We start from the raw sequence: 27,987 nt of genomic DNA on the forward strand, positions 1-27,987 counted from the left end.
AAAGGTGATGCTTAACTTTGACCTGCTCTACCCCTTCTTACTCACTAGACTCTTTGGGCCTGATTCTCCACTGCCTTACCCTTTGTGTAATCCTTTACACAATCGCAAAGCAGGTGCAAAATTTTACCACTTGATTTGACCGTATTGCACTGGTGCAAATGACTACACAAGGTGTAAGGCGGTGGAGAATCAGACACTCAGAGTCCCTTAAAGATACTTATGCTCACTCTGGTGATATGTAAAGGATATTGCATTAGTGTAACGTATATGCCAAGGAATCAATAGAAAGTTGAAAAATCAAAAATTACAGTTGCGGGGGATGGGGGGGGCTTACTACACCATTTATCTGGCTCCTTGGCATCCAAGTTATTCCAATGCTGACTTTCTTACACTTAAAAACCCCTTAGCATTGATAATTCCAGGATTAGACAAAAAAGGGATGGATGGTCCAACTTTTGACCATCGTAGATTTGAAAGTTGAACTTGAATCTTCAGAGTTATTGGTGATCACAGTCCACTAAGGAGATACTGTCTATAGGTTTCAGAGTGGTAGCCATGTCAGTCTGTATCAGCAGAAAGAACGAGGAGTACTTGTGGTACCTTAGAGACTAACAAATTTATTTGAGCATAAGCTTTCGTGGGCTAAAGCCCACTTCATCAGATGCATGCAGTGCATCAAGCTCCCTGGACATTCAATTACAGACCAAAAAGTTGCAATTATTCAACAAAAAAACTTCAAAAACAGACTCCAACGAGAAACAGCAGAACTTGGAATTAATCTCTAAACTGGACACCATTAAATTAGGCTTGATTGAATTACTCTTCTCTTCCCAACACACAGGCTAGGATTCTTTCTTCCTTGCCTTTTGTTGTTTTTTACTTTAACCTCTTTTTTAGGGGGGATGGGTTTAGATTACAGAAAAATAAATACATCAGTTTAAACTTGTTTTCTGAACCCTCAAATTTAAAAAACAAACAAAACAGTTCAAATCTCTAGTCAAAAATAATGCCAAGGCACAGATAGCAAAAAAATTGTTACTAACCTAGAAAAACAAACTCCCCCATGCCATTTCAGCAAGAGAGATGCTTAAAAACAAGTAGCAAGATTTTTATTAAGGGAAGAGTGTGTACATAGGTCCTGATCATGTAATGGATTGAACTTATGTGTTAATGCTAAACCCACACGGAGACCCATTGAAGTCATTGAATGGGTGAAGGTATGTGCTTGCATGTACTCAGTTGCAGTAGTGTGGCCATATTTTCCATATACACACGGTACTCAAAACCACTTAAAAACTTTCCATAAAATTCACTTTTGGGAATAGGCCAAGCATAAAGAATATGAGCCTGAAAGGCAAGAGTTTCAGAAAATTCTAAGTGAGTGAAAATGGGAGTTAGAATGGAAACTGTCAAGCAACGTGCTGTTTTTCATCCAAAATAGGGCACGTTGTGCACCAAAATGCACCCAATTCTGTGGTGGCAGCCTCTTGGTTATGGTTATATTTTTTTATAAAATGCATTGCACTTGCAGAATATATTTGATAACATATTTTTAGTCTTTATGGTATACACTGTCCAGTTTTCATGCTACTTAAATATATACATAAAGCACTTCAAAATATTTGTCAGTCTAATGTTTTCCAGAGCTGTTCACTCAAAAATCAAAGCACCTTGAGTGTTATTAATGGAGCTATGTTACAGACTCAGATGTACAGAGTACTTTGCTACATATCTCAAAGTATCTACTTCTGTGTATGAATGTGAGGGGTCAACAATGTACTTTTCAACGTGTGTGACAATGAGATTGTGGTCTGGTACAAAGATAGGATGCTCTTGGTTGAAACTAACCTGGCTTAAATCAAAGGATTGTACAATGATCTTCTTCCAAGGAGAAGCAACAGAAACCCATACATGAGGAAAATCCATGTATTTAAAGTTCCTTATATAAACTTTTTCCATGTTCTCCAGAAACAAAGCTTTTATGAAAAAAGTACTGCTGGTACTGAAGAAAGCCATCGTGACATAAATCATCTTGTTTGTTCTGCAGTCAGACACACTGACACAATATAATACCAAGTGTGAAGTGTGAATTTCCCCCATTTGTCTTACTGGAGTGTAAACATCAAAGCCTAGCTTTGACTACCAAAAATTGCTTACACTTTTACACCACTTTGCCTAAAATAGACATGCTCATTTCTAGTCACAGAAACATTTAATGTCAGCCTACACTTTAAATATGTTCATTTTTAAATGCAAAATACAACTGGCTTCATCTTTAACTGGTAAATTCACACATCACTATGTAAGTTTCTTCTACTCTGCCTAGTTAAAAAGTGAAATCACACTGGTGCCACTTGTAGGTACTGCAGACCTCAGAGTAGCTGCTTGGAAAGACTTGTTTCCCACAGTCCATAGAACAGGAGTGCACTCAAATCCAGGAAGGTTTTCTGTTTATGTCTCGATTTTGTTTAAAGCTTATTTTAATAGATTATCAACATTAACCCTTGCATGCAAGTGCTTTTTTTTTTTTAAAGCAGTTAACTCATTCCATCAGCGTATAGTGGACTACAGGCCCAAGGCTTCTTAGACTACAGACCCAAAAGGGTTAGTGATAAAGGTCAACCAAACTCTAGCAACTCTTGACTGAGAAACACCCTGTCTGGAAAAAGAGACACATAAAACCATAGTGAAACCATGGACCTTTCTTTTTGTCCCTCTGGTACCGCTGGCAAGCATTGGCCCTTTAGAACCTTTGCATTTCAGATCAGCTGCTAATAAAACTGAATCATTTTCTTTCAGGAAGCCAGAGAGCAACAGTTTTCTGGAGTATATTAAATAGTATTTATTGAGTCTGCAACCGCAGGGGCAGAGTTATTGTGCTCTCAGCCCCAGCTATTTGCACACTATGATGTGGAGCATCCTTAACATTCTTTTACCCATTCAAAAAAACAACACCACATGAATAAATGAAATAACATAAAAGGGGGGGTTAAATCTTATTTATACCCTCAATTTTGTAAACCGTAACAGAATCAAAATCTTGTTCTTATTCACAAATACATCCCCTCCTCTCAAACTTTAATTATTTCTATTGAAGAAGGGGCCCGGCCTCCTAGTGACTGGGGCTGGTGTGGGAATGGTCCGTCCTAATGTGGAGAAAACCAAGGAGAGCTCTCTAGTTCTCTACCAGATGGGCACAGGAAAAGATGGGTGGCTAATAGGAGAAGTGCACAGGCGTCTCACTGGGAGAAAACTGACATCTCAGGTTGTGGAGAGATCCTTAGCGTAGGGTAGCTTCAGTATCTTCAGCTGGGGAAGAGCTGCCCTTCTTCAGAGGCCTTTGTATCTCAAACTGGGGAAGCTCGTGGCTGCACATGGGCAACAGACACTGAAAGCCTTTCCCAGAAAATCTTATGGCTGAGGCTGTTTGGGCTTGCCACCTTGTTTTTAATCGCAGTGACCTCTGAAGTATAGGAAGAAAAGGCATCATGCTATATACACAAATACATATTTACAGACTACCTGGCAAAAGAGGAAATTAGATATACAGGGTCAAATATATGGCCGTTAGCAAATGAAAAGGTCCCTTATATGGATCTGGAGGTTGTTCAGCGTTCCTTTAAAACTGTCCTTTCCTTTGAGCATCAGTCCTTTTGTTTTGTAAATAAGCCAGAGCCAGCAGGATATCTCACTGGGATAAACAGATGCTTGCTCTCACTTAAACCATGGTCATAACCTTTAGACCGGCAGGTTGGAATCTCCTAATCTTCTTCTTCAGTGCCTTTGAAGCTTTGATGCGACAGATTTTAGGCATGGGGGGAAGAGGCTTAGAAGAGGTCAGGACAGCTGCTGGCTGCCTGACAGAAGCTTCGGGCCAGACCAACTCGCTTTCATCAGCATCATCATAGTCAAGAGTGAGGCTGCTGCTATTGCTGCTGCCCTCTGAATCACTTTCACTCGACTCACTGTCCCCAAAGCGGTTGGTTGTGTAGTCACTGACCTCACCTTCGCTGGTCTCTGCAATGGTGGAGTGGAAGAGGGAAGCACATTCAGCAGAGTATTCAGAATGGTCTGACTCGCTTTTGGCATACGTTCCCTGGCGGTGATGCTTCGAACGTGCCCTCATGCTTACAGTACGCAGGACCCCTGCTCTCCTTACTGGCTGTCTTGGTGGCCCTAGGCCAAAGCCACTAGAGAGGCTGGCAAGGTGGGCCTTTGCTGAGATTTCCACAGTGGACTGCCACTTACGCTGTTTTTTCTTGGCGGCTGTGTCTACGTAAGCTGTTTCAAGAGAATAGAGTGCATTAGCAGATGCCCGGTAAAGTTCAGGCCTGGATGGTGCTGGGGGGATTCGGAATTGAACGGGGAATAGGCTGGACTCTGAACAAGACCTGCCAGTAACCTCTCCAGTGTATGTAGGTCTCCTGATAAGGTTCTTTCCTCCGTGCTGTCTTTGAGGCAGATTCCACTCAACAGGCAGCCTGGCAGCTACATGGGCTCCCCTTGACTTTTCTGCACAAAGGGTCTGCTTCCCAGGCCGTAGCACCTTCTCACTGTTCCTTCTCTTAACCTTCACAGACTTCATTTTGGAGCTGGCAAACCTCACTCTGACTTGATGGGATTCTGCAGGGACAAACTGGGCGTGAACAAATTCACTCTGAGTCACTGGCTCATCGCCCTCAGCATTAGCCAGCTTGAGGGTGCCACACCTTCTGTTAGGCTTTTTGGGCAGGATAGCTTTAGTGTTCAAGATACCTGGACTAGAGACCTTGTAGCATATCTGTGAGCAGGAGGAACTGTGCTCCAGGCCACTCCCCACTGCTTCTGCCAGAGGAGAGCCCCTGGCTGTTGACTTGGCAGGGTAACAACTATTTACAGCTGATGGCTCTGGGTCAGGCAGCGTGGATGGCTGCTCTACATTCATACAGTGCACAGTCCCCTGCTGCTTGGCACATTCCCCTTCAGGCACCTCCCTCTGCAGTTTCCCTTCGGCTTTGTTACCTTCCAGAGAGCTCCCTTGTTTTTCCAGCTGGTTGCTGCTGCTGCTAATTTTCACTCCACCGGTGCTGGGGGTTATAATGAGTCTCTGGGGCACTGTGGATGGCTGGCTCTTTGTTGAAACCCTCTCACTGGCATCTGCGTGATTGTTCCCTCTGCATCTTGTCAGCTGCAGCAGTTTGTTGATATAACCCCCTGGCCTGGCCTCAATGACTGGCCTAGTCCTAATCAAGCTGGGACCTGTAACATTAGGCGTGGGTTTACTGGGGGAAGGGTGGTTGTCTGTTTCCAACGGTACCCCCACCAAAGAAAAAAGTGGGCTTTGTAAAGCCACAGCATGAAGAGGGCTTGGGTAAGGATACACATCATTGCCACTCTTGGAGACCAAGTCATTTTGGTATTTTGGGTCCACACTCTGGAACTGGAATTCCACTCCATGACAAAGGGGGGGCACGAATTTGGGGTTTGTCACTTTCTGAAATCCAGTGTCTTCTGGTAGGAGTCTTTCCAGGTCACCTGGATATTGAATGGAAATAAATCAAAGAGTTATATCACAGGTAATTTCTTCTATTGCCACACCTTATATTTCAAGGACATATTTCAGAGACTATTTCATATCCTTTGTCATTAATGAGAATTTTAGTGTAATCATGACAAAATTAAGCTTTAATACCCCAAGAACTCTGCATTTCTTTGTATTATCTTCTTGCTGAGACCGTAAAAGTATGAGGAAAACATGCTTTAGAAACACACCTATGAAAAAACAATGAATAGTAAATGCAAAAGGGCAGATTCTCATTTCAGTTACACCAGTGTAAATCCTCAGTAACACAGCTGCTTTCAGTGGGTTTACACTGGTATATAATGATCGGAATCTGGACCAATGATTTTAAAACCAAATGACTGAACCCATGTCTTACTTGAGGTTTAAACTGTAGTCACTTAAGAGAAATTAATGCTTGTGCCATTAAAATGTTTTAAACTACACAGATCAAAAGGCACTAAAAAAGAAAAGACTATCTCCCAGGAGAGATATAAAAAGAATTGAAGTACCAGGAAGTCTAAAGTCAAATGTCATAAAAAATCCAGTAAAGTCTAGCAGAATTTGTTAATTCTTTCCTCTTGGGACCAGCTAGAGACTCTCTGAGGGTTAGGCTTCGCATAGCAACTGAGGAAATAAATTATTGAAATTCCCAGGAGGTAAACAGTTAATATTATTGGTTCTAATGGTTAACTTTGCATTCAAACTCCCCTCCCCATCCTGGTTCATGTGTCTTTTGAAATCTACAGTCCTGAACCAACTGCTTTAACCAGACTTAATGGAGCTCAAGTCAAAGTGTCTCCTAACCCCTTCAGTGCTGGCAACTACTGCTGTGTTCTTTTACATTTTGCCTCAGTGAGACGCTGCAGTGAGCACCAACACTTTAACTACACTGGAAAGCCATTTAGACGCATTTTGCATTTTACAGGCTCACGCCTCCTCCCCCCAGAATCCAATGAAACCTCTTAATTGGATCTTTTCCGTTCATTTGGTCACAAAGTTGCAGAGGGTTGCCTTTCTGAGGTGAGTCACCCGCTCTGCATTCACTGTTCTTGGGAGTCTTTGATTCTCACAGGCAACACTTATGAGACTATTAAATGGGAGGAAAATAGGAAAATTCTTTGGCAGGTAGGTGTGTGTGTGTTTTAAAAAGACATTTGGAGGAACAGACGAAGAATTATCTTCACCCCAAAAGAGAAATAGACACGGTTTAGATCCTCCACTGTGTCTGAGGCCTTGTCTAAATGCATAGTTAATACACGGCCAGCTGAGGAGTGAATATACACCATAATAACTGGCTGTATGGACACTGCTGCTCCGCTCGTGCACTTTGACCTACAGCTGTTTCAGAGCCCCACAACGAAGTCTACTGACTCACTCTTTACCAGGATGAAAATAAAAAACTGTACAAAAATTCAAACAGGAGTAATGGAGCACATTTTCCAAGAAGTCACCATCCGTAGCCCCAAAAGAGCAGTGGTTCTCAACCTTTTTTTGGCTCAGGACCCGTTTGTAAACCTTGATGGCCCTGTTGTGATCCAGAGACCACCCGAGATGCCTCCAGACCTAAGCCTGCCTCCCCCGGGGGGCATGACAAAGGGACAGCTGGGCCAAACCTGAACAGTTACATGACTCTGTGCACAAGGTTGTAAAGCCCAGAGTGGGGAGCCAAGCCCAGCCAGCCCCGCAACCCTTGGACACATTCTAGCAAGCCAATTTTGAGTCGCAACCCACGGTTTGAGAAACCTTACTCTAGGGCAGCGATTCTCAGCCTGTGGGTTGGAACTGAGTAGGGAGTTGCAAGAGGCTGATCATCGGCTCACAGTAAAATCACCCCTGCTAGAGAGAGCGAGCAACAAGGGAGTGAGGTCATAACTTTTACTGGACCAACTTCTGTTGTCTCTCTAACATCCTGGGACCTAGCACACTGCAAGCAGAATAAAAATTTTAGCCTATCTAAAACGGGCAGGCAATAGGGCCCAAAGAGGACAAGCACTGGAGAGGGAAAGAGAAGTTTGCTCTCTTCTCCTGTTGTCGCTATTCTGACCCACAGTAGCTCTTCCCTCACCTCCTCTGCACCCCACGCTCAACATTGCAGGAACTGCCTCTTCAAGATGCTGTGGAGTTGGCTGCCTGGACGCCACAGCCAGACTGTTCATGCAGCTCACAGCATCTGGAAGTTGCACTTCCGCAAAACAGAGCGAATAGCAGGCAGTGGCTGGGAGAGAAGGGATGAGCTATAGCATCCTAGAACACACCATCCCTACCTTCTCCACCTTTCCCACCCAACATCACTCATCCCCTCACCCAGCAGCACCCTCCCCCCAAAGTGGTTATCTGTTGAAAACTCTGGGGTCATGGAAAGAAACTGCTAGGGAGGAGAACCACAGATATAGAGGAACAAGGACAGGGCTGGAACCATTAACTAAAGTTCTATTTCTGCCTCTAAGGGTCCTTAATATTTTGCTCTTACATAGCAATTTATAAACATTCTTTAGTTAGGTCTCACAAGACCCTTATGTAGGAGGTAAATTATTATTCACCATTTATTTCTGGGTAAACAGAAGACTTGCTAGAATCAAGGTTACAAAGTAAGTCAACATCAGACCCAGGATTTCAACCCAAGGCTGGCTCTCAGGCCCCTGCCTATTTCAGTAGGCCACACTGAGACCCAGGAAAGATCAATTAACCTCTCTGTGTCTGTTAACCTGAGCTGTAAATAGTAAAATCTGAATGTAAACAAGGTTTAAGCTGTCCACAGCCTTATGAATGTAGGTGGGTAGGTAGGTAGGTAAATGCGATCATTCTCACTGTACAACAGAATGGGAAAACAGACACCAAAAACTTAAATACTTCCCTGAGACAATCTATGCTTAAGAGGGCAGCTCCCTCCTTCTGCTCAGATTTTTGCAATCTTTCTCAATAAATTAACACATTTTTGCTATTTTTCCCAGGTTGAATTTTCACACACCTCTGTCAGCTCATGCAAGATATTTCACAAAATAGCTGCTATTTTGCTGATTTCGCAAACTCAAATGCTGGGAAGTTTAATCAAAATTAGTCAAACAAGTATTACGATAACTTCTCAGGTCTTATATACTGATCTACTTGCAAATATCCTCCTTGTCTGTTATTAGTTAAAGGCGCCTAACTATGCTATAGCTGAGAATTAGGCAGTAAGTAGTTTGATTTTATTTATTTATTTATTGCTTGTGTGTGTTTCAAATGCACACTATTCTATTAGCTACACTATTCATACGTCACACTATGATGCTAAATGTAATAAGTGGGACTATCAACATTCTTCTTCCCTTCACATCGTTCAGTTCTGCAACCAATTACCTGTGGAAACTGGCCTGGGTCTGGACCTGGCAGGAGTTCCAGAAATGTCCGTGCTAGCCTTGATTCGACATCCATCACTGACATAGACTCCCTGGTGCTGGAACTTAGTGGTGTGCACAGTGGTTTCATCTGCAGACTTGGGCCGATAATCAAAGACACTGAGCCGTGTTTTGGGCTGCTGACAGCTCGGCAACAGACTGGTGTGGGAGGAGGATATGGACTCACTGTACACAGATGTGCAAGAGTTGGATAGTGAGCAGGAACCACCATCGCTCAGGTCGTAAAAGCCTGTAGAGTTCAAATAAATACAAAAATCTTTCTGGCTTACAGTGAATAACTACAGCCCTACCAAATTCAGGGCCATGAAAAACGAGTCACGGACCATGAAAACTGGTCTCTCCCTGTGCAATCTGGTTTTTTGTGTGCTTTTACCGTATACAGTACAGATTTTATGGGGAAAACCAGCATTTCTCAAATTGGGGGTCCTGATCCAAAAGGGAGTTGCAGGGGGGGTTGCAAGCTTATTTTAGGGGGGTCACGGTATTGCCACCCTTACTTCTGTGCTGCCTTCAGAGCTGGGTAGCCGAAGAGTGGCGGCTGTTGGCTGGATGCCCAGCTCTGAAGGCTGCGCAGAAGTAAGGGTGGCAATACCATACTAGGCTATCCTTACTTTTGCTCTGCTGCTGGAGGTGGCTCTGCCTTCAGAACTGGGCTCCCAGCCAGCAGCTGCCACTCTCCAGCTGCCCAGCTCTGAAGGCAACACCATCACCAGCAGCAATGCAGAAGTAAGAGTAGTAGTTTTGCAACCCCCTTGCCCCCCTACAATAACCTTGCGACACCCCTGTCCCACAGGTCCTTTTTGGGCCATAGTCCTTACAATTATAACACCGTGAAATTTCAGATTTAAAAAGCTGAATTCATGAAATTTATCATTTTTAAAATCCGGTGACCATGACATTGACCAAAATGGACCGTGAATTTGGTAGGGCCCTATGAATAAACAATAATTCCTCTTTGCCATTTGCTACAGTGGTAAATTCATGATCCCTGGGTTTTTTGATTGAGATTGGATGTCCTACAAGATAAACTGTAGTTGAACTGGAGTGTATTGGGCTTGATCTATTCACTTTGGGCCCTCACCAGCATAACAAGTGAGCAGCTACTTAACTTTAAACACATGATCATGTTTAACAAGCTTGAAGTTCAAATGAGAGCTGAGCCTTTTGATAATCTATTCCTAGGTCTTTTTCTTTTCCGAAAATAACAGTGTAAACTTTCAAATGTGACTAGTGACTGTGAGTGTCTCAGTTTTTGGCTAGGCAACCTGAGGCAGCTTAAAAGGGTCTGATTTTCAGAGCGTGGTGGCTCAGCACTTTCTGAAAATACGGCACCTTTGATGTGTCTCAAGTTGAGCAGCCAAAAGCAGAGGACCCAAAATCCAAACTGTATCTGAAGAGAAGGAATGATGGAAAGGTGTCTAATTTCTGCTCAGCTCTCAGACAGCACCACAGAAAAATATTAATTGAAGGAATTTTTAATGTGCACAACTTAAAATACCCCAATATTTTCCACTTCACACAAGAGATATTATTTATGTTTAATTAATGCACTGAGTTTCATTTAGCAGTTCCATGACTGCAGAAGGGAAGGGGTGGGGGGGCTGTATCCTGGGAAGCAGTGACTCTGGAAAAAATTTAGGGGTCATAGTGAACAAGTGACTGAACATGAGCTCTCAGTGTGATGCTGTGACAAAAAGGGCCAATGTGATCACTGGATGTATCAAGAAGCAAATAGGAGGAGAGGTTGATTTTACCTCTGTGTAGGGCATTGGTGCGACTGGCACGGGAATACTGCATCCAGTCCTGGTGGGCACATTTTTTAAAAGGATGTTGAAAAATTGGAGAGGGTTCAGAAAAGAGTCACAAATACAGTTTGAGAGCTGGAGAAAATGCCTTACAGTGAAAAGAGCTCATCAAAAAGATTGAGAGGTACTTGATTAGAGTATGAGTACCTTGACAGGGAGGAAATACTAGACTATAATGGGTCTTTTATTTTGCAGAGAAAAGCATAACAAGAAGCTGAAGCCAGACAAATTCAAATTAGAAATCAGATACAAATCATTAGCAGTGAGGGTGACTGACTACTGGAACAAACAATCAAGGGAAGTGGTGGATTCTCCATCTCTGAATGTCTTCCAGTCAAGACTGGATGCCTTTCTGAAAGATATTCTTCAGCCAAACGTAAGTTATTAGGCTCAATACAGGGGTAACCAGGTGAAATTGAATGGCCTGTGCTGTATAGGAAGTCAGACTAGATGATCTCATGGTTCCTTCTAGTTTTAAACTCTAAGTGTCTATGAATTCATACAAATTCCACGAGAACCATAATAAATAAATTGTCGAGTGCATTACCTGAGCTGGGTCTGCTGTCACTGTCAAGGTATTCACTCGAGGTCTTCCTGACATCCAGCTTCAGTTCACTTATTTGCTGGTCCAGCTGATCCAGGTGACTTTTCAAGCCAACATCCTGTCTCCTTAAACGAGACTATTCACAGGTCATGGAAAGAAGGAGAAAATAAAGAATAGTCACAGTTAGGATCTCAGGGCCAGATAGTGAATTCGCCATGTGTATTACCAAATTATGTACTCCTGAAGCAAAAGTCCCACTGAAAGTTTTGCTCAGCTAAGGACCGCAGTAATTGGCTAATATGATGCCTCTGAAATCTGGCATAAGTATAAAACACTCTGCTTCTCAGAATCTCCTGTATTCTGCCTACCTACCCTAAACATTTTCTGTGTACTTTCACACTGAAACAGTTTTTCTTCTCTTCCTTTTCTGTAACATACTGGGACTGATCCAACTTCCTCTGATGTCAATGGGAAACTTTACACTGACTCCAGTGGGGTTGCATTGGGTCCACTGTATAGTTGTGTTGATATAGAATGGTAACAACATCTCCTACATTTCACCTCAGAAGGGTCTGCTGTATCTTAGGCCATGTCTACACTAGTGAGCTTACACCAACACAGCTGTATCAATGCAACTGCGCCACTGTAAGATCGCTCATGTAGCCGCTCTTCCCGTAGACATAATAAAACCAGCTCCCCGCTGGTGGGAGCTCTCCCACGGACATAGTGCTGTCCATACCAGTGCTTCAATCAGTGTAACTTATGTCGCTCAGGGGGGTGTTTTGTTCACACCCTGGAGCAACATAAGTTATACCAACAAAAGTGGTAGTGTAGACATGGCCTTAGTGGAGGATAAGCAAGACAATAGTATGTACAGTTGTTGGATCATATTAAAGAAGTTCTGTATTAAAATCACAAATGAGTTTCATTCCCCATAGTTTAAATTACAAGGTATTACTAATTAAGAAGTCTCTTGGTCTTTGGTACTGTTTCTCTCCCTCTATGTGTGAAACTTGCAAGCTGCTAATTGCATTAGTACATTCTAAGACAGAGTCTGTTCTCAAAGCAATTCACACAGAGAGAGACTCAAAGCAATACTCTGTAACAACAGAAACAGCAACCAGAGACTCCCCGCCCTTTTGTTGTATTAACAATTGTGATTAAAATAGAGAAGGAGGATGTATGTGGATGGATGCTTGGAGTGGATAATAACTGAATGATCAGGGAGGTGCCAGCCTAAGAATCCAGTGTCCATCGGCTGAAGAAGGCGTCAAGTGGAAATAACCAGAGGACCCCCGGAAGGCAGACTGGAATCCACCCAACAGCCTCAAGAATGGGAGAACCAAAGAACAAGATAACATCTAGCAGCACCGTCAGGAATGTGCCATCTGCTGATTGATTCAGCAACAGCATGATGAAGCAATTCCCATAGACTGGCATAGGAAGAAATTCCTATAAAAATGGACTCTAGAAAGTGAGAACTTTGGGGTCTGATTCTGCAAACCAACTTCCAGGAGCATCAGATGAGCATCTGACGAGGCCCTGCTCCCTCCTCATGTCCAGGCCACCTGGCCAGTGGCTTGGCATGAGCAGCTCTAAGGCTGGTAACTACGATAACAACCTTGCAGAACCTGTGTGTGTCTGTGTGTGTGTGTGTATGAATGAATGTGTGAATAAATATGAGATTGAATGGAATGTTATAGCTATAACTAACTGCTTACTATGATTCTTTCTGAATACCACAATAAATGTGGTATTTTGCCTTTTCCCCTTTAATAAGATCCTGCTGGTTTTTATTTTATTGGTATAACACAGTCTCTAAGAACACTTTATCCTTCACTATGAACGGACACTATAGAAAGTAAATTTACCTTCTTATCACACAGGGCACAGCAAGCATATCTGGTTTGCTTACAAGACTCAAGCTTTGAAGACATTTCTCTATAGTTATATGGGTATATAACAAAATCAATGAGTTCAGGATCCCAAAACCATGAAGTTGGCTTAAAAATCATGTGATTTAAAAATATATATATATTTTTGGGGTTATTTTTATTTGGCGTCTGGGTTTTGAACCTTTAGGGTTCATGTTTTCAAGCTTTTCTCCACAACCATGAGAGCTAAAAACTTCAACAACAACAAAAACTGACGCTGGCATTCTGATGTAATTTCAAGGTGCCAGGAACTGGAACTTTAATGAGACTCACAATAAAATTGTAAGAGCTAGCAACATTGCTCAAGGGACTGAAAAGATCTCTCCAGCCTGCTCTGGAATCCTAAAGAACTGGATGAAACTTGCAAGGCACAAGAGGTGTGAGGCCCTTTATTAGTGCCATATGTACAAGAAGGCTTAGGCACAAGCCAACAACTGCTTCCTAACAAAACAGGGGGAGGGTTTTCGTTCTTCCTGTCACAAAAGAAATGTTAAGGTAAGACCTAAATAGCAAAGAGCTTCTTCTCCATCTCATGATGGACATTACCTTTTCAACTCTCCTTTCGTTTATTTGAATTGTTTTGAGGAAAATAAACAAGTTGTGCCTCCCTGGGTCCCACCTATTCAGGAAATCAAAAAGTTTTGTTTGGATGGCTGGAATTAATTGCTTAATGATTAATGTTTTGCCAGCCAATCCCTCAGTCTGAGGTTTCTGATTAATGGCAGAGAGGCCACAAAGTGTTCAACAAGGCTCTCAGATATTCAAAGATTATTTATTACACCCTTGAGCTTTTGCTTTAACCAATATGCATGAGTTACATCATCCTTGTTAACCCTTTCCCATTGTCCCCCACTACAGGGTTTTCATGTTTCTGGGAGACTCCACACTGTTCATTAACTCCTTCTAAGCTTCAAGAGAACAAGTGCTTCTTCAATTATTCAGATACTTTTTAAAATTATTCAGATTTTTTTTTAAGAAGCAGCAAGCAGCACCCCAAACAATAAATCCTAAACTCAAGATTTCTCAGTTCACAAAATGAATTTTTCATGAGGCAGAATGAAACCATCTATTTGCTTTGAGATGTGAAGATATATTCACTCGGAGGCGTACAGATGTGAAGAAGTCTGCAGTACACTGTACAATGAGACGGCACTGTCCTTGCTTGCATGGGGAACTGGGACAAAATTTTCACAAGCAACTAGTATTCTTGATGGCCTCAGTTTTTGGGTGCCCAATTTGAGACCCTTAAAGGAGCCTGATTCTCAGAATGCAGGTGGGCACACCAAACTGAGGCACTGAAAATCACTAGTCACCTTTGAAAATCTTGGCCAATCATTTAGGGCCCAGTATTGCAGCTTTGAAGTGATGGGAGGCTTTACTGTTGACTTCTGTGGGTACAAGTTTAGGCTCTGACAGTACGCATTACTTCATTTGGTTTCTGGTACACATCAAATTTTTAAAATAAGTTTTCCTCTTCCTCCCATGTAAAACCAGAGAGACAATGGTAATCTGCAGTGTATAGAATCTGTCAGGACCCAAGAGATTGGAATGTCTTTTCTCTTGACATTTCAGCATAAACCTACATGTCCCTTCACCAGATTTTCATAATCTGATAATTCATTCGGAACTAGACAATGCAAAATGATTGCACTCAATTGATTTCATTTTATAAATAATATTATTTGGGGAAACATTTGAGAAATAGTGAGTGATATTGCCTTGAATTTCTGCCCATTCACATACCTAAAGAACCTCACAATTACTTATTTTTACTAAGTTTGAGTACCTTCTTTCCTCTTCCTTCTACCCAATGCTACCAAAATGGCATCTCAGGAAACTAGATTAGCTTTCTAATAGTCAGTGCAACTAGCCACTCAATGTTGCTTCCCTTCACCATCTCTGCAATGAGAGTCTCATCCTATCCCCACTGTTACAGTTACTGGGGATGGAGAGGAGGGATCCAATTGCAAACTTGACATGGTTTGCTCTTGCTATGAAGAAGACACCCAACTGTGTCCCTGAACAAGGCTACAACCCTGCTAAAGTCTAAATGCCGTAGTGCAGTTCAAGAATATGCTTAAAATTTGATTTCACCTACACTGAAGACCAACCCATGGTTAACCATTCCTATATTGTATCTGAGTCTTCCAACTTAAGAGCTGCTTAGTGGATGGGAACAACTTTACCTATGTTGTGTTTGCCAGTCTGGGACCTGGAAATCTAGACTCCACCTAGATTAATTAGAAGTGCTGTGTCGCTACGCAACACATGACACAATCCAATCTAACTCTATATAGCCTTTCTTGTGCCTTTTGGCATCATCCCCCAGGAAAAAGTATCTCTACTTATTTCCCGTGGCTGTAGTGACACCTCCTGGTGAAAGCAGTCCTTTTCGAAGAGTGAACTAGGACAATACATTTCTCATGATTCCCGCAGCTATATCTGCTTTTTATTTCAAAAGTAGAATTTTATGGTCTAGTTTTCCTCACCCTGTTTAAAGCATAATTAATGGCCAGACAAGTCCTGATAAAACTAATCTTCCACTTTCACGTCTTAGTTGGAAAATATATAAACAAATGTGTAATTACAGCACAACACCTTGTGTCAAACACCAATGGATCACTTTGGTCAGAGGTCACTAAGTGTTTATATTAACCCACTGGTCTTGAGCAGGCAATAAATGCTTTAAATCATCTTTTCTTTTTGTTAAAAACATGAAGTGTAGCCATTAGTTAAAATTATCAATGACAGGTAATCAAGTTGTTGGCAGTACACTTGTGCTGCAATTTTTACTTTAATCAAGATATGCTTGCTGCTGTGTTTTCACAAGTGGTGCTTAGGTTCCCTGAAGGTTAAAGCCAATTTTCACTCTGAGATTCTGTCTGATAAAACTGCCTACACTTAATGAATATCCTTTCTGTTTTCACACCTGATTGATAACTGATGACCAAGTCTACCACCAATATGGGGAGGGAGAGAGCTCTGAATTAACTTTGAGTTTACTGATGTGTGTAATTGCCAGTACTAGAGAGATTAAAGCCTCTAGCCTTTGATTGTATTCTTTCTTATGAAACTAGTTTCAGTCCTAATTTAGATTTTTTTTTCCTTCCACAAAAATGTACAAGTGTTAAATGCAAGGCTGATGTCAAACAAATTCAATTATTTCCCTCTTTTGATCAGGCAATCCATTCCACAACAAAGTATTTAAGGGATGCAAGCCAGAAGTTTTCCTGATCCTTCCCCCTCCATTACTCCCCCACATATATACATTAGAAAAAGTTTGATCTTCAGCTCTAAATGGTTACTTTTAAATAAGATGAGTGCTGACAAGTCTGATATGTATACTACTTAAATCAAGTTAATCATCAGCTTTATTCCTTGTCCTCCTATGAACAAACAGTACTGGTTAGAGCATTCAGCATTCTGTCTGGCACATGACCTTCACGTTATATTTATGTTATGTACTTTAGGCTGATGAAAAATAAACTCAGTAAAAACCATAACCAAATCTTATTAAATAAAACAACATTATAACAGTGGCTGTAGTCATGAATTCTGAAACTGAATATACCAGTGCCATGTATTATGACTGGCATGCAGGAAGGCTGTCAGTGCTGATTAATACTGCCAGTCGTGTAGTTTTATTCATGTCTTCGCAAAATTATTTCCCTCAAAAGACATAGCTAAGTTTTCTACTTGACACATAAAGATGCTTGTGCAGCGCTTCTAAATAATTAAGCACAGATTTCCTTCAAATGCATATTCAGACATGTGGTCATATCAAGCGGTCAATCACTGCTCTAAACAAAAGATCCCACTCTCCAAAAACAAGACTTTAAGAGCTGACTTCCAGTTTTGTTAATTCTCCCCTATTACATTCTATTTAAATAATAAACATACAAGACAAATACATTTACATACCCCATAGAATAAGATGGAAACTGGTATGTTGTGTAGACAAAATGTGTTTGACATACTTAGCCAAAACATACATTTTAATGTGAAAAAGAACTAGAGTCAGGGCCAAACTATAGAAATGGGCTGTAAATCATTTGGCCGGAATTGATAGCTGCAGCCACTGTTCTTAACTCAAGCAGGCTAAATTACTGTGCATCAAAAATGATGTATAATACTGTTATAATCAATAAAAGTAAAACAGACATTAATTTCAGGCACAAATACCAGTGCCTTGGAAATCACTCATCCTTCATTCCTATCATTTTGCCCCAGATAATCATTTTCACACTAGACAATCCACTCACACTTTTTATTAAGATAATGTTGAAGTAAAAAGAAAACGGTACAGAGCTTAAGCATAGAAGTTTCTGGTTATCAGGGAATAAGGTACAGATTATCAAGGGGTGCGAAATTTGGTTTAGGAGCGGGTGGCGTAAGGAATACATAATCTGCAATCTCCCCGATTGGGGGTAAAAGTTTAAGGGGTAAAAGTTTAATGGGTCAAAGTACACACATTGAGCTATGCGGGTATGTTGTCCATATATAATGGCTATATTCAGGTGTGGAGTATAATGAGCGGATAGGATGATGAGGATGGATCTACCCTCATTTGGTGGGATTTAATGTTCAGTGAGTTTATGGTTCCAGTTCATATGGTCCAACTTGAAATGTTCCAATGTGCGGAGTAACCAAATACAAAACTAAGCTCATATTCACATGTTGTCACAATCTTATGCCCTTAAAATGTGAAACTCGTTGCTCAAATCATCTGATACAGACAGGAAATGTTACTTAAAGAAACAGGATGTGAAGGAGGAAAAAAATCATTTTCTGTTGCATTGCACAGTGGCAAAGTTTTCCCTCTCACACCACACGGTAGTATAAAAATAGAGTTATGAATGGAACAAGTTAAAGACAGCAGCGAGTTGTAGCCACAAGCGCGTACCTGTGCATGAGCACGTGTTTCTACCGCTGTGGGGACTAAATACCGTACAGACACAGCCTGGTTACTGAGCCGTCCTGGTCTAACCTACCCTATGTAGGTGCGCACGAGAGACGGAGAGAACTGGTTACACACACACGCTTAATCTGCACTCTGCCCGCAGGCACAAAACACACTCTCAGATCCTTAACCCACAGTGCTAGAGAAAACATCTGGCCGAACAGCTGGGCGGTGGCGCCTCGTCCCTTACCAGTTGTTCCTTCAAGGCAGTCAGCGTGGCCTCCAGCCTGTGCTCCTTGCTACGCGCCTGGTCCCCTCGGGCTGCCGGCTGCGGCTGCATGGCCAGGGCCCCGCTCACCAGCGCCCGCTGCTTCTCCCGCAGCACCTGGAGCTCCTGGAGGCCGGCCAGGGCCGCGTGCAGCCTCTCCCCGACCCTGCAGCGATCCCAGCCGCCCGGCCGGTGCTGCTGGCTCCCCCCCAGCATCTTCAGCGGCCGGCACCCGCCCGGGCCATGGCAATGGGCTAGCAGCGAGCCGGGCGGGCGGCGCTGGGTCGGGGCCGGAGCTGCTCGCCCTCTCCCTGCGGCTGGCAGCGGAGCAGAGGGAGTGCTGCGGAGCCACTGCGGCTCCTGCGGTTTTGGAGAAGGGGCGGGAGGCGGGGGGGGGGGGGCACCTATCTGCGTGGGTAGAGGTGGATCGTCCGCCTTTCCCTCCTCCCCCCGGCCGGGAGGAGGCTGGGTGGTGCGGGTGCCTGACTGATGAGCCTGCCTTTGGCAAGGGCAAATCCAGCCCCAGAGGTTACGTCCCGCTCTGCCCGCCCCGACCCTGGGGGAACGGGCCCGTCTCCCGCCCCAGCGAGAGCGGGACAGGGCGCAGGCCGAAGAGAGCGTCCGCACGCGTGGAGGCTGCTTAAATCCGGCAGCGAAGCGATTACGGGAGGCTTCCTGCAGCCTTCATCCCAAGGAGTTGTCGTTGCAAACACAGGGAAAGCCTGGAATGTGGGGCGGGGGGAGGTGCAGTAAGGGCTGAGGCTCAGCTGTTTGCCATTACACTGCAAGCAGCAGCTTTCTGGGGGGCACATTCTCTTACCCCCTTGCCAGGGGCCAAATTCTGCCCCGACTGCTCGGTCAACCCGTCTGAAGGCGGAGGGCCAAAATTCTGATCTCACTTGCACCACTGTAACTCCACTAAAACCAATGGTATTATCCTAGATTTACACCAGTGTGAGATCGGAATTTGGTCCATTGAGGTTTCACACAGTGTAATAAATTCTACCCCAAGGTACAATTTCATATACAAAATATACATTTTGTAACTTCATCTCTCTCTCTCTCACCCACAGGATCTGCTGCCCTCTCCCACCCCTCAGATGGAGATTAGGCAACACTCTAAAACTGCACTCAAAGTTGCAATAACAGTGCTTGCTCCACGGTCACCCACATAGGGTACCAGAAACTTAGGTGCAAGCAGCTGAGGTGGCTGGCTTGCATGGCTCACACCAGAAAAGGTCATATGGAGGGTTGAGGGTACATGCTAAATGGTGCCTGAAAGCACAGCTGACAGTGGAAACCTAACACAACAAAGCTGTTGCTACCCAGAAATGCCTACACTTACCCTTTCAAACACAGGCAGCTGCATGCAGGAATCCTAGAAGACATTTGGTCAGCAGACAGCCAGGCTAATACACAGGCCAGAGGAAGAAAAGAAACACTGACACTATAGGGGTCTGATGAACAAAATGGACATACGTGAGGCACACTGCAGGAAGCAAATTTGCTACTGCTGCCACTAGGATATGAATCATTGCTACCGTAGCCATCGGTCGCCCAGATCTCAGGTGTGGAGATCGCTGCTTTCAAAATACTTGAGATCGGTTCAGCAAAGGCATATGCTTCCCCAAAGCAGCAAATAAGACATCTAGTACTGGGCTAACAGAGACACACCATCTGCCCATGCTTCCCCTCTTCTGGTTCTATGGCATACACTCTCAAGCAGTCTTGCTTGACTTTGAGTATCACAGTGCCCTTGTCCTGAGTACGTTGCTGTGGTGGGATGGTGGGAACATGCTGCACCGGCACCCATTCCTCACGCATGTTCCTTTCACTGTCTTTTTTTGGCTAATCACGTCCCCCTCATTGGTTGCACCTATTCTACACTAACATTTGTGGGGGGAAATCGTCTAGTTTCAGCAATGGCAGGAGCACTAATGTAGACAGGACATAGGGCCAGCTCAAATCAGGTGTAGAACTGACGGTGGTAAAAATGTCTGTCTACGCTTGTGCCTCTGCCATTACTACCCTCTGTCGAACTACTTTGCTGGTAATGACAGCTTTCAGAGTAGCAGCCATGTGAGTCTGTGTCCGCAAAAAGAAAAGGAGGACTTGTGGCACCTTAGAGACTAACCAATTTATTTGAGCATAAGTCACGAAAGCTTATGCTCAGATAAATCGGTTAGTCTCTAAGGTGCCACAAGTCCTCCTTTTCTTTTTGCTGGTAATAAGGCAGAGGGAGATTTCCTGAAAAATGCTAAGGTAGGCAAGGCTATTGGCTTAATCTGTGTTACACACAGACCCATACTGGGATACCTGGTTATAATATGGCTGTTCCCTGATCCAGTTGCAGCGAAGTACAATTCTGTAGTTCAAATGGGATCGATCCTTATTTTCACCATGCCTCCATCCAAGGCTTTCCCATGAATATGGTTATGCTATTACACCACAAAATGGAGCTGTATTGTAACTGGTTCGGGGATGGAAACACTCTAACCAGATCTCTCAACATGGCTCTACTTGTAGTAGAGATGCCACCCTTCCACGTGGGTACAATTCCCATTCCTAAATTGCACATTCCTAAAGGACTAACTGTGTATGCAAGAGGGTGGTCAATGGGGATACCTTGTGCAAGCTTTACCCACTCTTTCATGAACATCAGCTTTCTTTTCTCACTGAACCCCTGGTGTGCAGAGCTCAGCAACCAGGATGATTAGGCCCTGACTGTCAACAGACACAGCTGGTAGAAAGTGAAACCAACATCGGAACAGAACTAGGCTCGATGTGTGCAGACTAACAACATGAAAGGCTGCCACCTCTGGGGTGGAAGGTGGCAACAAACCAGTACACAACATGCTGTTAGATTCCTGCAAAATGCCATGACACACATAAGATAACAAAGTGTTTTTGAAATTCACTTGTCTTGGCACATATTAAAACAGACATGCAGTACAGATTATTTTATTCAAACCCCACACAAGTCAGTCATACACCACTATATATGCTATATATTTACTATAAGACTTAGATTATGTAAAGTCACATTTCTCTTCTTTCTTTCTTTCTTTCTTTCTTTCTTTCTTTCTTTCTTTCTTTCTTTCTTTCTTTCTTTCTTTCACAGAGAGCTATTATTCTTTGCTCTTTGTTCTTCCTTTTCTTTCATCTTTTTATCTTCCCCTACATTCAGTCCCAAATGAGGCATATCTCAGTGTTATCTTTATCCTAACCAGCTTCCTGATTATCTCCTTGGTTGTATTGATTACTTTCTTCCCCAGAACCTTTGAAGATGCCACTTAATCTTTTTTGGCTAACTCAACAAATAGCTTGTTGTAATCTATTATCTATTACTAGATGAGAGACAAAGGTGTGAGCCCCGCAAAAATTCAAACCATAAAATTGGAGGTGGAAAAGAAATGATGGTGGGAAAAGGTTCATACTGATGAACTGTACAACTTTCACTGTACTTAGCACTGGATCAAAACAAAAGGGACATTCAAGCAAAATACTCGGTTTTGCTGACCAGCATTAGTATACAGAATCCTGCAGCAGTGAATACTACGTTTGCTTTTGATTTCCAGTAGATTTAGCACCTGATTCTTCTTCTACTGATGTCAGTCGACTTCATGGATTTCAAAGGCATGACTCCTGATTTGCACCTGCGTGAGTGAGAGAGAATCAGCCCCAAACTTTCCAATATACAGTTTTGGTGCTCACTTAATGAGTAGTGTGGAAGTAGATAAAGGGAATTTGGATGCAGGCCTCTGAAATGAGCAGGAGTCAGGCTAACTCTAGCTTTAAGAACGCGAGATTTGTAGAAGCGGAGATAGTGCGAAGCGAGTGGAAAACAACTGTGAAAGAGGCTGTTGTGACCTTGTATTAGATAAGAATAGAATGCAGACTATAAAAGAAATGGTAAGAAAAATAAGATATCATGAAGGAATATGTATAAACAATATGCAGTTGTTGCTTATTATTGCCTGCAATAAAGGTATAAATACTTGCTCTAATTGTTTATCTGGGAGAAACCTGCCTAGGTGGGGGAAACCCTGTGTCCTAGTGCGCTCTCTCCCTCTGTGCAATTGCTTGAGATAAGAAAGTGTATCTGATTTGCTGCACCCAACCTGAAAGTGAGAACTGTATTTTTCTCCGACAGTAGCTATGAAGTATTTTGTTTTATCCTCATCCTTTGGTGGTCCCATGCCTCATTTACTGCCCACTATTCAAACCCCACTCTGAAGACAGAATTATTCATTTCCTTGTGAGCTCCTTTATAGTATTTAGCACTGTGGCATTTGAGTACTTCATAAGCACGAATTAATAAGTTTTCACAATACCCCTGTGAGGTGAGGGGTATTATTATCCTCATTTTAGAGATGGGGAACTGAGGCACAGAGAAAGGTCAAAAGTATTCCCTAATTTTTGGTGCCCAATTTGAGATGCCTACAGCCTGATTTTTGTAGAGTACATAGCATTAGCTAACACTTCATGTATCCAAAGCACTGCTCATATTGACTTCAGTTGCAGTTGAGAGTCCTCAGCATTTCTGTAAATTGGATCCCAGGTGAGAGCAGCGGAATGTAGATGGATTCCTGGGTTCAATTCTAAGCCCTGGATGGCAGTGCTCTCTTGCGGTTATAGACCCTTCTGATCTAGTGCCCCAGCCTGTCTCTAGCTCACTCTACTCCAACCACTCAGCCCACCCTGACCCCTGGCCCCTTTCCCCTCCTATACACTCACCTTACTGGCTGTTATCCCCCCACTCCGGATCCTGCAACCCCCTCCCCGCCATTTCTCACTCCTCTTCATTCCAGATGGTGGGGCAGCTTCCTCCTTTTCCTCCTCACATCCTGGACATCAGTAGGGGGAGTATGAGAGCACAGTTGTGACAGTTTCCCAGCTCTCAGTTCTGGTGCCCTGTGGCAGGAGGACAGACTTGGTGCAGCCAGGAGGAGCAATTACAGATATAGTCCTGCTCAGCTCATAAAGCCCTGGAATAGAGCATCTTGGGGAGACGGAGCATGGCATGGGCTGTCTAGTCAGCACATAGGAGCTGGGAGGGGCTGGAGCATGCTCAGTGCAGACAGAATCCTTGGAGAATTTAGCCACCAAAGTCTAAAGGATCTCTATTGAACATGTGTGAACTGAAACATTCAGAGGATTATAACTTGGCCAAATATGACCGTATTTCTGGGTAGACAGCAAAAGGCACATTGCTGGCACCAGGGGGATGCCTCTGCAAAATGTCAAATCCCTTTTCCAAAGATTGGAAGTGCTGTAGCGTTTCACTCAGAAGGCTGCAAGAATTGTTTTAATGATATATTTTCTCTAACCTTGTTCTTGGAACCATTTTAGGTGACACTTTCTAAAGAAACTCAGCCTGAGGCAGACACCTAGCATAGAAAATTTCTCTCCAAACAGATGAAGTTTGGCAAAGTTATAAGCAACTGAGAACAGGATCCCAGAAAGGGAAGTGTTAGAAAACCTTAGCTACTAAAGGTGGCACTGGTAGCACCACTTATTATGCAGGCAGAAGATAGAACTGAACCATGCTTTGATGCCAGGACCAAGTTTCAAATATTTTTGTGGAGTTCCGTTATTTTAAAGTGGTGCAGTCACTGTAGCAGACGTGTATGCTAGTACTGTAGTCCTCTGTCTAGGGAATTATTGTATAGCCTGAACTGTCAGGAACACGGACTTTATAGCCTGAACTGTCAGGAACACGGACTTAATTATCTATGAAGTCTTTTCCATATCTAACTTCTAAGGTTATAATTTCTATGAACTCAACTTAAGTGAATGCAGATTATAGGGACATAAAATTTACAAGACTTTCTTAACTGAATTACTGTATGGCTTGTCCAATCACTGAAGTCAGGTATAAAAATCTTTCTTCTGGATGCTCACAAATTCCCCAATTACTCAGCTACCTCTTACTTCAGTAGTTCCACTCCCCACTACTACCCCTATCCTTCCCTGTACCTCCTGCTGCTTCCTTCTTCACAGAACAAGTTGAGAACAGGTGACAAAAATGTATGTTAGATTGTAAGCTTTTGGGGGAAAGGACTGTCTTTTTGTTTTGTGTGTACCTAGTACAATGAGGTCCTGGTCTATGAAGGGGGCTCCTAGGCACTATGACAATACAACCCCCCTCAAACAAACAAAATTAATGAAGAAAAATTAAAGAAGTTGGGATTACATTCATTGGAAGAGAGGAGACTATACAAATAATGGACCAAATTAATTTATGATGGAAACCCACTTGAAGTCAATGGAATTATATGGGGGATGAATCTAGCCTAATGAAACTGTACTTACATAACACCTTTTATTTAAGCAGCTCAGCGCACCTTCCAGACATTTAATTAGGGTGCAAAGTACCCCAGTGAATTAGTTAATTACTATCACCCCATTTTACAGATGGACAAACTGAGGATCAGGGAGGCTGAGCTATTTGCTCAGTGTCAGGAGCAGAATTAGACAAAATCCAACGGCCCTGACTCCCTGTTCTGTGCTCTAACTAGGCTCATTATCAGTAAGAGAAATATAAAATTTATGAAAGGTTAGTACATTTACTAGAGCCTTTTTAAAAAAAAGGTAAAAATTTAAAAAAAAGAAGATGACAAATTAGGCGATAGAGACTAAATGGAGCTCAGGCAGAACTACTTCATGTAAAATATAATAATCGGAGCTCGTCAAAATGTTTTCCATTAAAAGCAATTTTCTGTTAAAAAATACAGTTTTCTCAAAGTGTTTTGTGGGAACATGTTAATTTCCATTACATTTCTCCTGCACAAAGTAGACAAACAATTTTGACTCCCTCTTTTTGTTTGAATATAGTTATGTGATTTGTTTTGATAAGGCAAAACATTTTTAATTCATTTTGTTTTAACTTGTATACCAAATTAATTTTAATATTAAGTTTAACCAAAATGATAAAGGTGAAACAAAATGGTTTTACCTTATCAAAACAAAAGGATTTAGCATTACAAAATGAAATGTTTCAATGGTCCCAAAGTGATTTTTTTTCAGAATTTTCATTTTGCGGGAATTTTCAAAATTGTGGCTGTTGATTCCAATTCTGAACAAACTTTTTTTTTTTTTTGAAATGTCAGAAATTCCAGTTTCTCATCAATTCTACTAATAATAGATATTACTTACTTCTTATCAGATGACGATAATGAGCCAAAGAGAACATGGCCCCACCTAGCCAGTGAAACTTACTGTTTCTTGCAGAGAAATCCCAACTGATTTTGAAAAATGGTAAGGTTGAGTTGAACCTGTTGGGATTTCAACTTGTGGTTCTATGTGGCTCAAGTTTGATGCCTCAACCACAAAGCTCAGGGTTACTTCAAGAAAATCTGGGGCTCCTTGCACAACTATCCAGATGAGCCCCCCCCCCCCCCCGCTGCAAGGGCTAAGCTTCAGTGTGCAATATTCTCCACACTACCTGCCTCAAATTTCTATGGCATGCAGGCTTTGAGTGGTGAGAGTCAGTTCCACTGCAGGCAGGCAGATAGGGAGGATAGGTGATGCGACTAGGACTGGTTTGTGGATGAGCTGCTGTGTCATGACTGAGAGATATTTGGAGACAACAACTTGAGCCCCCTGGCATACAGATACAGATTTTCACTCAGGTGGGGAGGAGAGAACCTGTGAGATGCCCCAGCCTGAGCCAGAATTAAAAAAGTATATTCCTGATTCCCCAAGGGATTCAAATTATTGTCATCACTTCGGTCACTAACCACACAGCACAGAAGCAGTAAATATTATACTAGCATTTCTTGTCCCAGAGGTTCCTGAAGGATTTGAATTGACACTGCCTCAGCCAATCTTTCCAAGATTTGGTTCCTTACCAAAACCGTTCTTTTCTTTTCATTGTGTCTCTCTCGTAGAGTTGGCCTGAGAACAATAATTCTGCTTTGCAAAAACCTTCAAGGTTTTGAAATTTGTTTTTATTCTACTTGGCAACAAAAACAAAACCTTTCAAAGGTTTTTAATGAAATGGAATAGTCAAAATATCTGTTTTGCAATCTAGGTCTTTCTTTCTCTCTCTGGTTGTGTCTAGACACTGCATATTAAGGTGTAATTGTAGCATGGGTGGTCATACCCTTGCTAGCTTTGATCTAGCTAGCACAAGTAACAATAGCTGTGAAGCCGGGGTGCTACAGGCTTCAGCAAGCACTAACTATCCCAGTACAAGCCTGCCAGGGACCCTGGGTACATACGCCAGTTGTTAGTGCATGCTGGGGTCCATGGTGTGTCTGCACTGCTCTTGTTACCCATGCTAGGTAGATTAAAGCTAGTGTGGGTATGCCTACCTGCACTGCAATCACACCTTCATTTGTAGTGTAGACATACCCAGTCTCTCTCTCTCTCTGGAACTGACCAGAGAGTCCACCCTAGACCTTAGAAATCTTCCAGTTAAAATCTTCATCCTTAATAATTTAAATTTCACTCCGTATTTTTGATCGGATGACTTGCTGTTGGAAAAGCTGTTAAGTAGTGACCTTACCCTAGTAATCGTATGAATGCTTCCCTCCAATCTAACACTGTCTCGCATGCTCTCAATGCCCACCAGAACTTCACCACTGCACTGGCATTCACACACTGCCATGCAGCCTCTGTGCTGCACCATTGCTTAAGAGAGTTCCAGCAGTCCACTGGCACACATCGCACTGCCTCACAAGGCTCAGTCAGAGGAGCCCAAAGGTGATGTCCTAGAGGGAATCTTTAGGGTAAGGGTGTTTGTACAGCGCCTAGCACAGTGGTGTTCTAGTCCATCTTAAAAGCTTCTAGGCCCTACAGTAATACAAATATAATGAGAATAGGATCTTAGTCAAGACAAGGCCTAAGAGTTTCCCCAGCACTACTCTTGTGCATGTTCCCCACTTCCCTCCCCCCCACCCCCACGTGCTCAAGACAGATACAGTCCTATGAGCGGACAGAGCAGGGTTGGGGCATATCTTAACAGCTGCAGGGTTCAGGCTGTGGGGGAGACATTTGCTGGTTTTCAGGAAGTGTAAATTTAGCCACCCTGCATGTTCTGGAGGGGCAGAAGGCAATGTTAGGTAACCTTTAACTCTGAGTTAAAAAAACTTTTTCAACAAATGTGCTCTATCATGCATCCCTGTGTGAAGTGACTGTAAGTAAAATAACAATCTCTGAGCATTATATCTGAGTGGCAGAAGAGCTGCCTTTGAAAACATTCCTCCTGAAGCGGCTGATGTCACAAGGATTACTTCCTCTCGTTAGAGAGAAAGCAATAATTGGTGAGACAACCTCTTGTCAGAGTTCAGTGAATTTGATTTGAATTGAAACAGTGACTTTTTGACCGAAGCTTATAAGGTGATGGATAGGGAGTGAGGAAATCAGAGCATAGCTGGCAGCTACAGCATCTGCTAGAAAAAACAAATTTTGGTTGATAGAGGTGTTTCGAAAAGGGAATCTTCTAAAAACATGAGTAAAATCCTGCCCTAGGCTAGTGGGGTTAGGAGATGTCCATCTGTTTTTGTGATTATTTCTGTTTATTTTTCACAGGGTTATGTTTGATTCTCTTGCAACATTCCTAGCCCAAACAGGGGGATGAGTTTTCTCAC

General features: G+C 42.8%; 1 protein-coding gene across 1 annotated transcript; it reads right to left on the minus strand.

Annotated features, from left to right (window-relative positions):
* Positions 1–597: 597 nt before the first annotated feature.
* On the minus strand, positions 598–19,088 carry DACT2 (dishevelled binding antagonist of beta catenin 2). The gene is made up of 4 exons (XM_048843978.2): positions 18,374–19,088; positions 11,293–11,425; positions 8,882–9,169; positions 598–5,514 (listed from the first exon to the last, which is right to left on the minus strand). The coding sequence occupies exons 1-4, from the start codon at positions 18,605–18,607 to the stop codon at positions 3,719–3,721; spliced, it is 2,451 nt and encodes an 816-aa protein (XP_048699935.1). The 5' UTR covers positions 18,608–19,088; the 3' UTR covers positions 598–3,718.
* Positions 19,089–27,987: the final 8,899 nt, after the last annotated feature.

This window comes from Caretta caretta, chromosome 3, assembly GCF_965140235.1.
Source record: "Caretta caretta isolate rCarCar2 chromosome 3, rCarCar1.hap1, whole genome shotgun sequence".
NCBI classification, from domain to species: Eukaryota; Metazoa; Chordata; order Testudines; family Cheloniidae; genus Caretta; species Caretta caretta.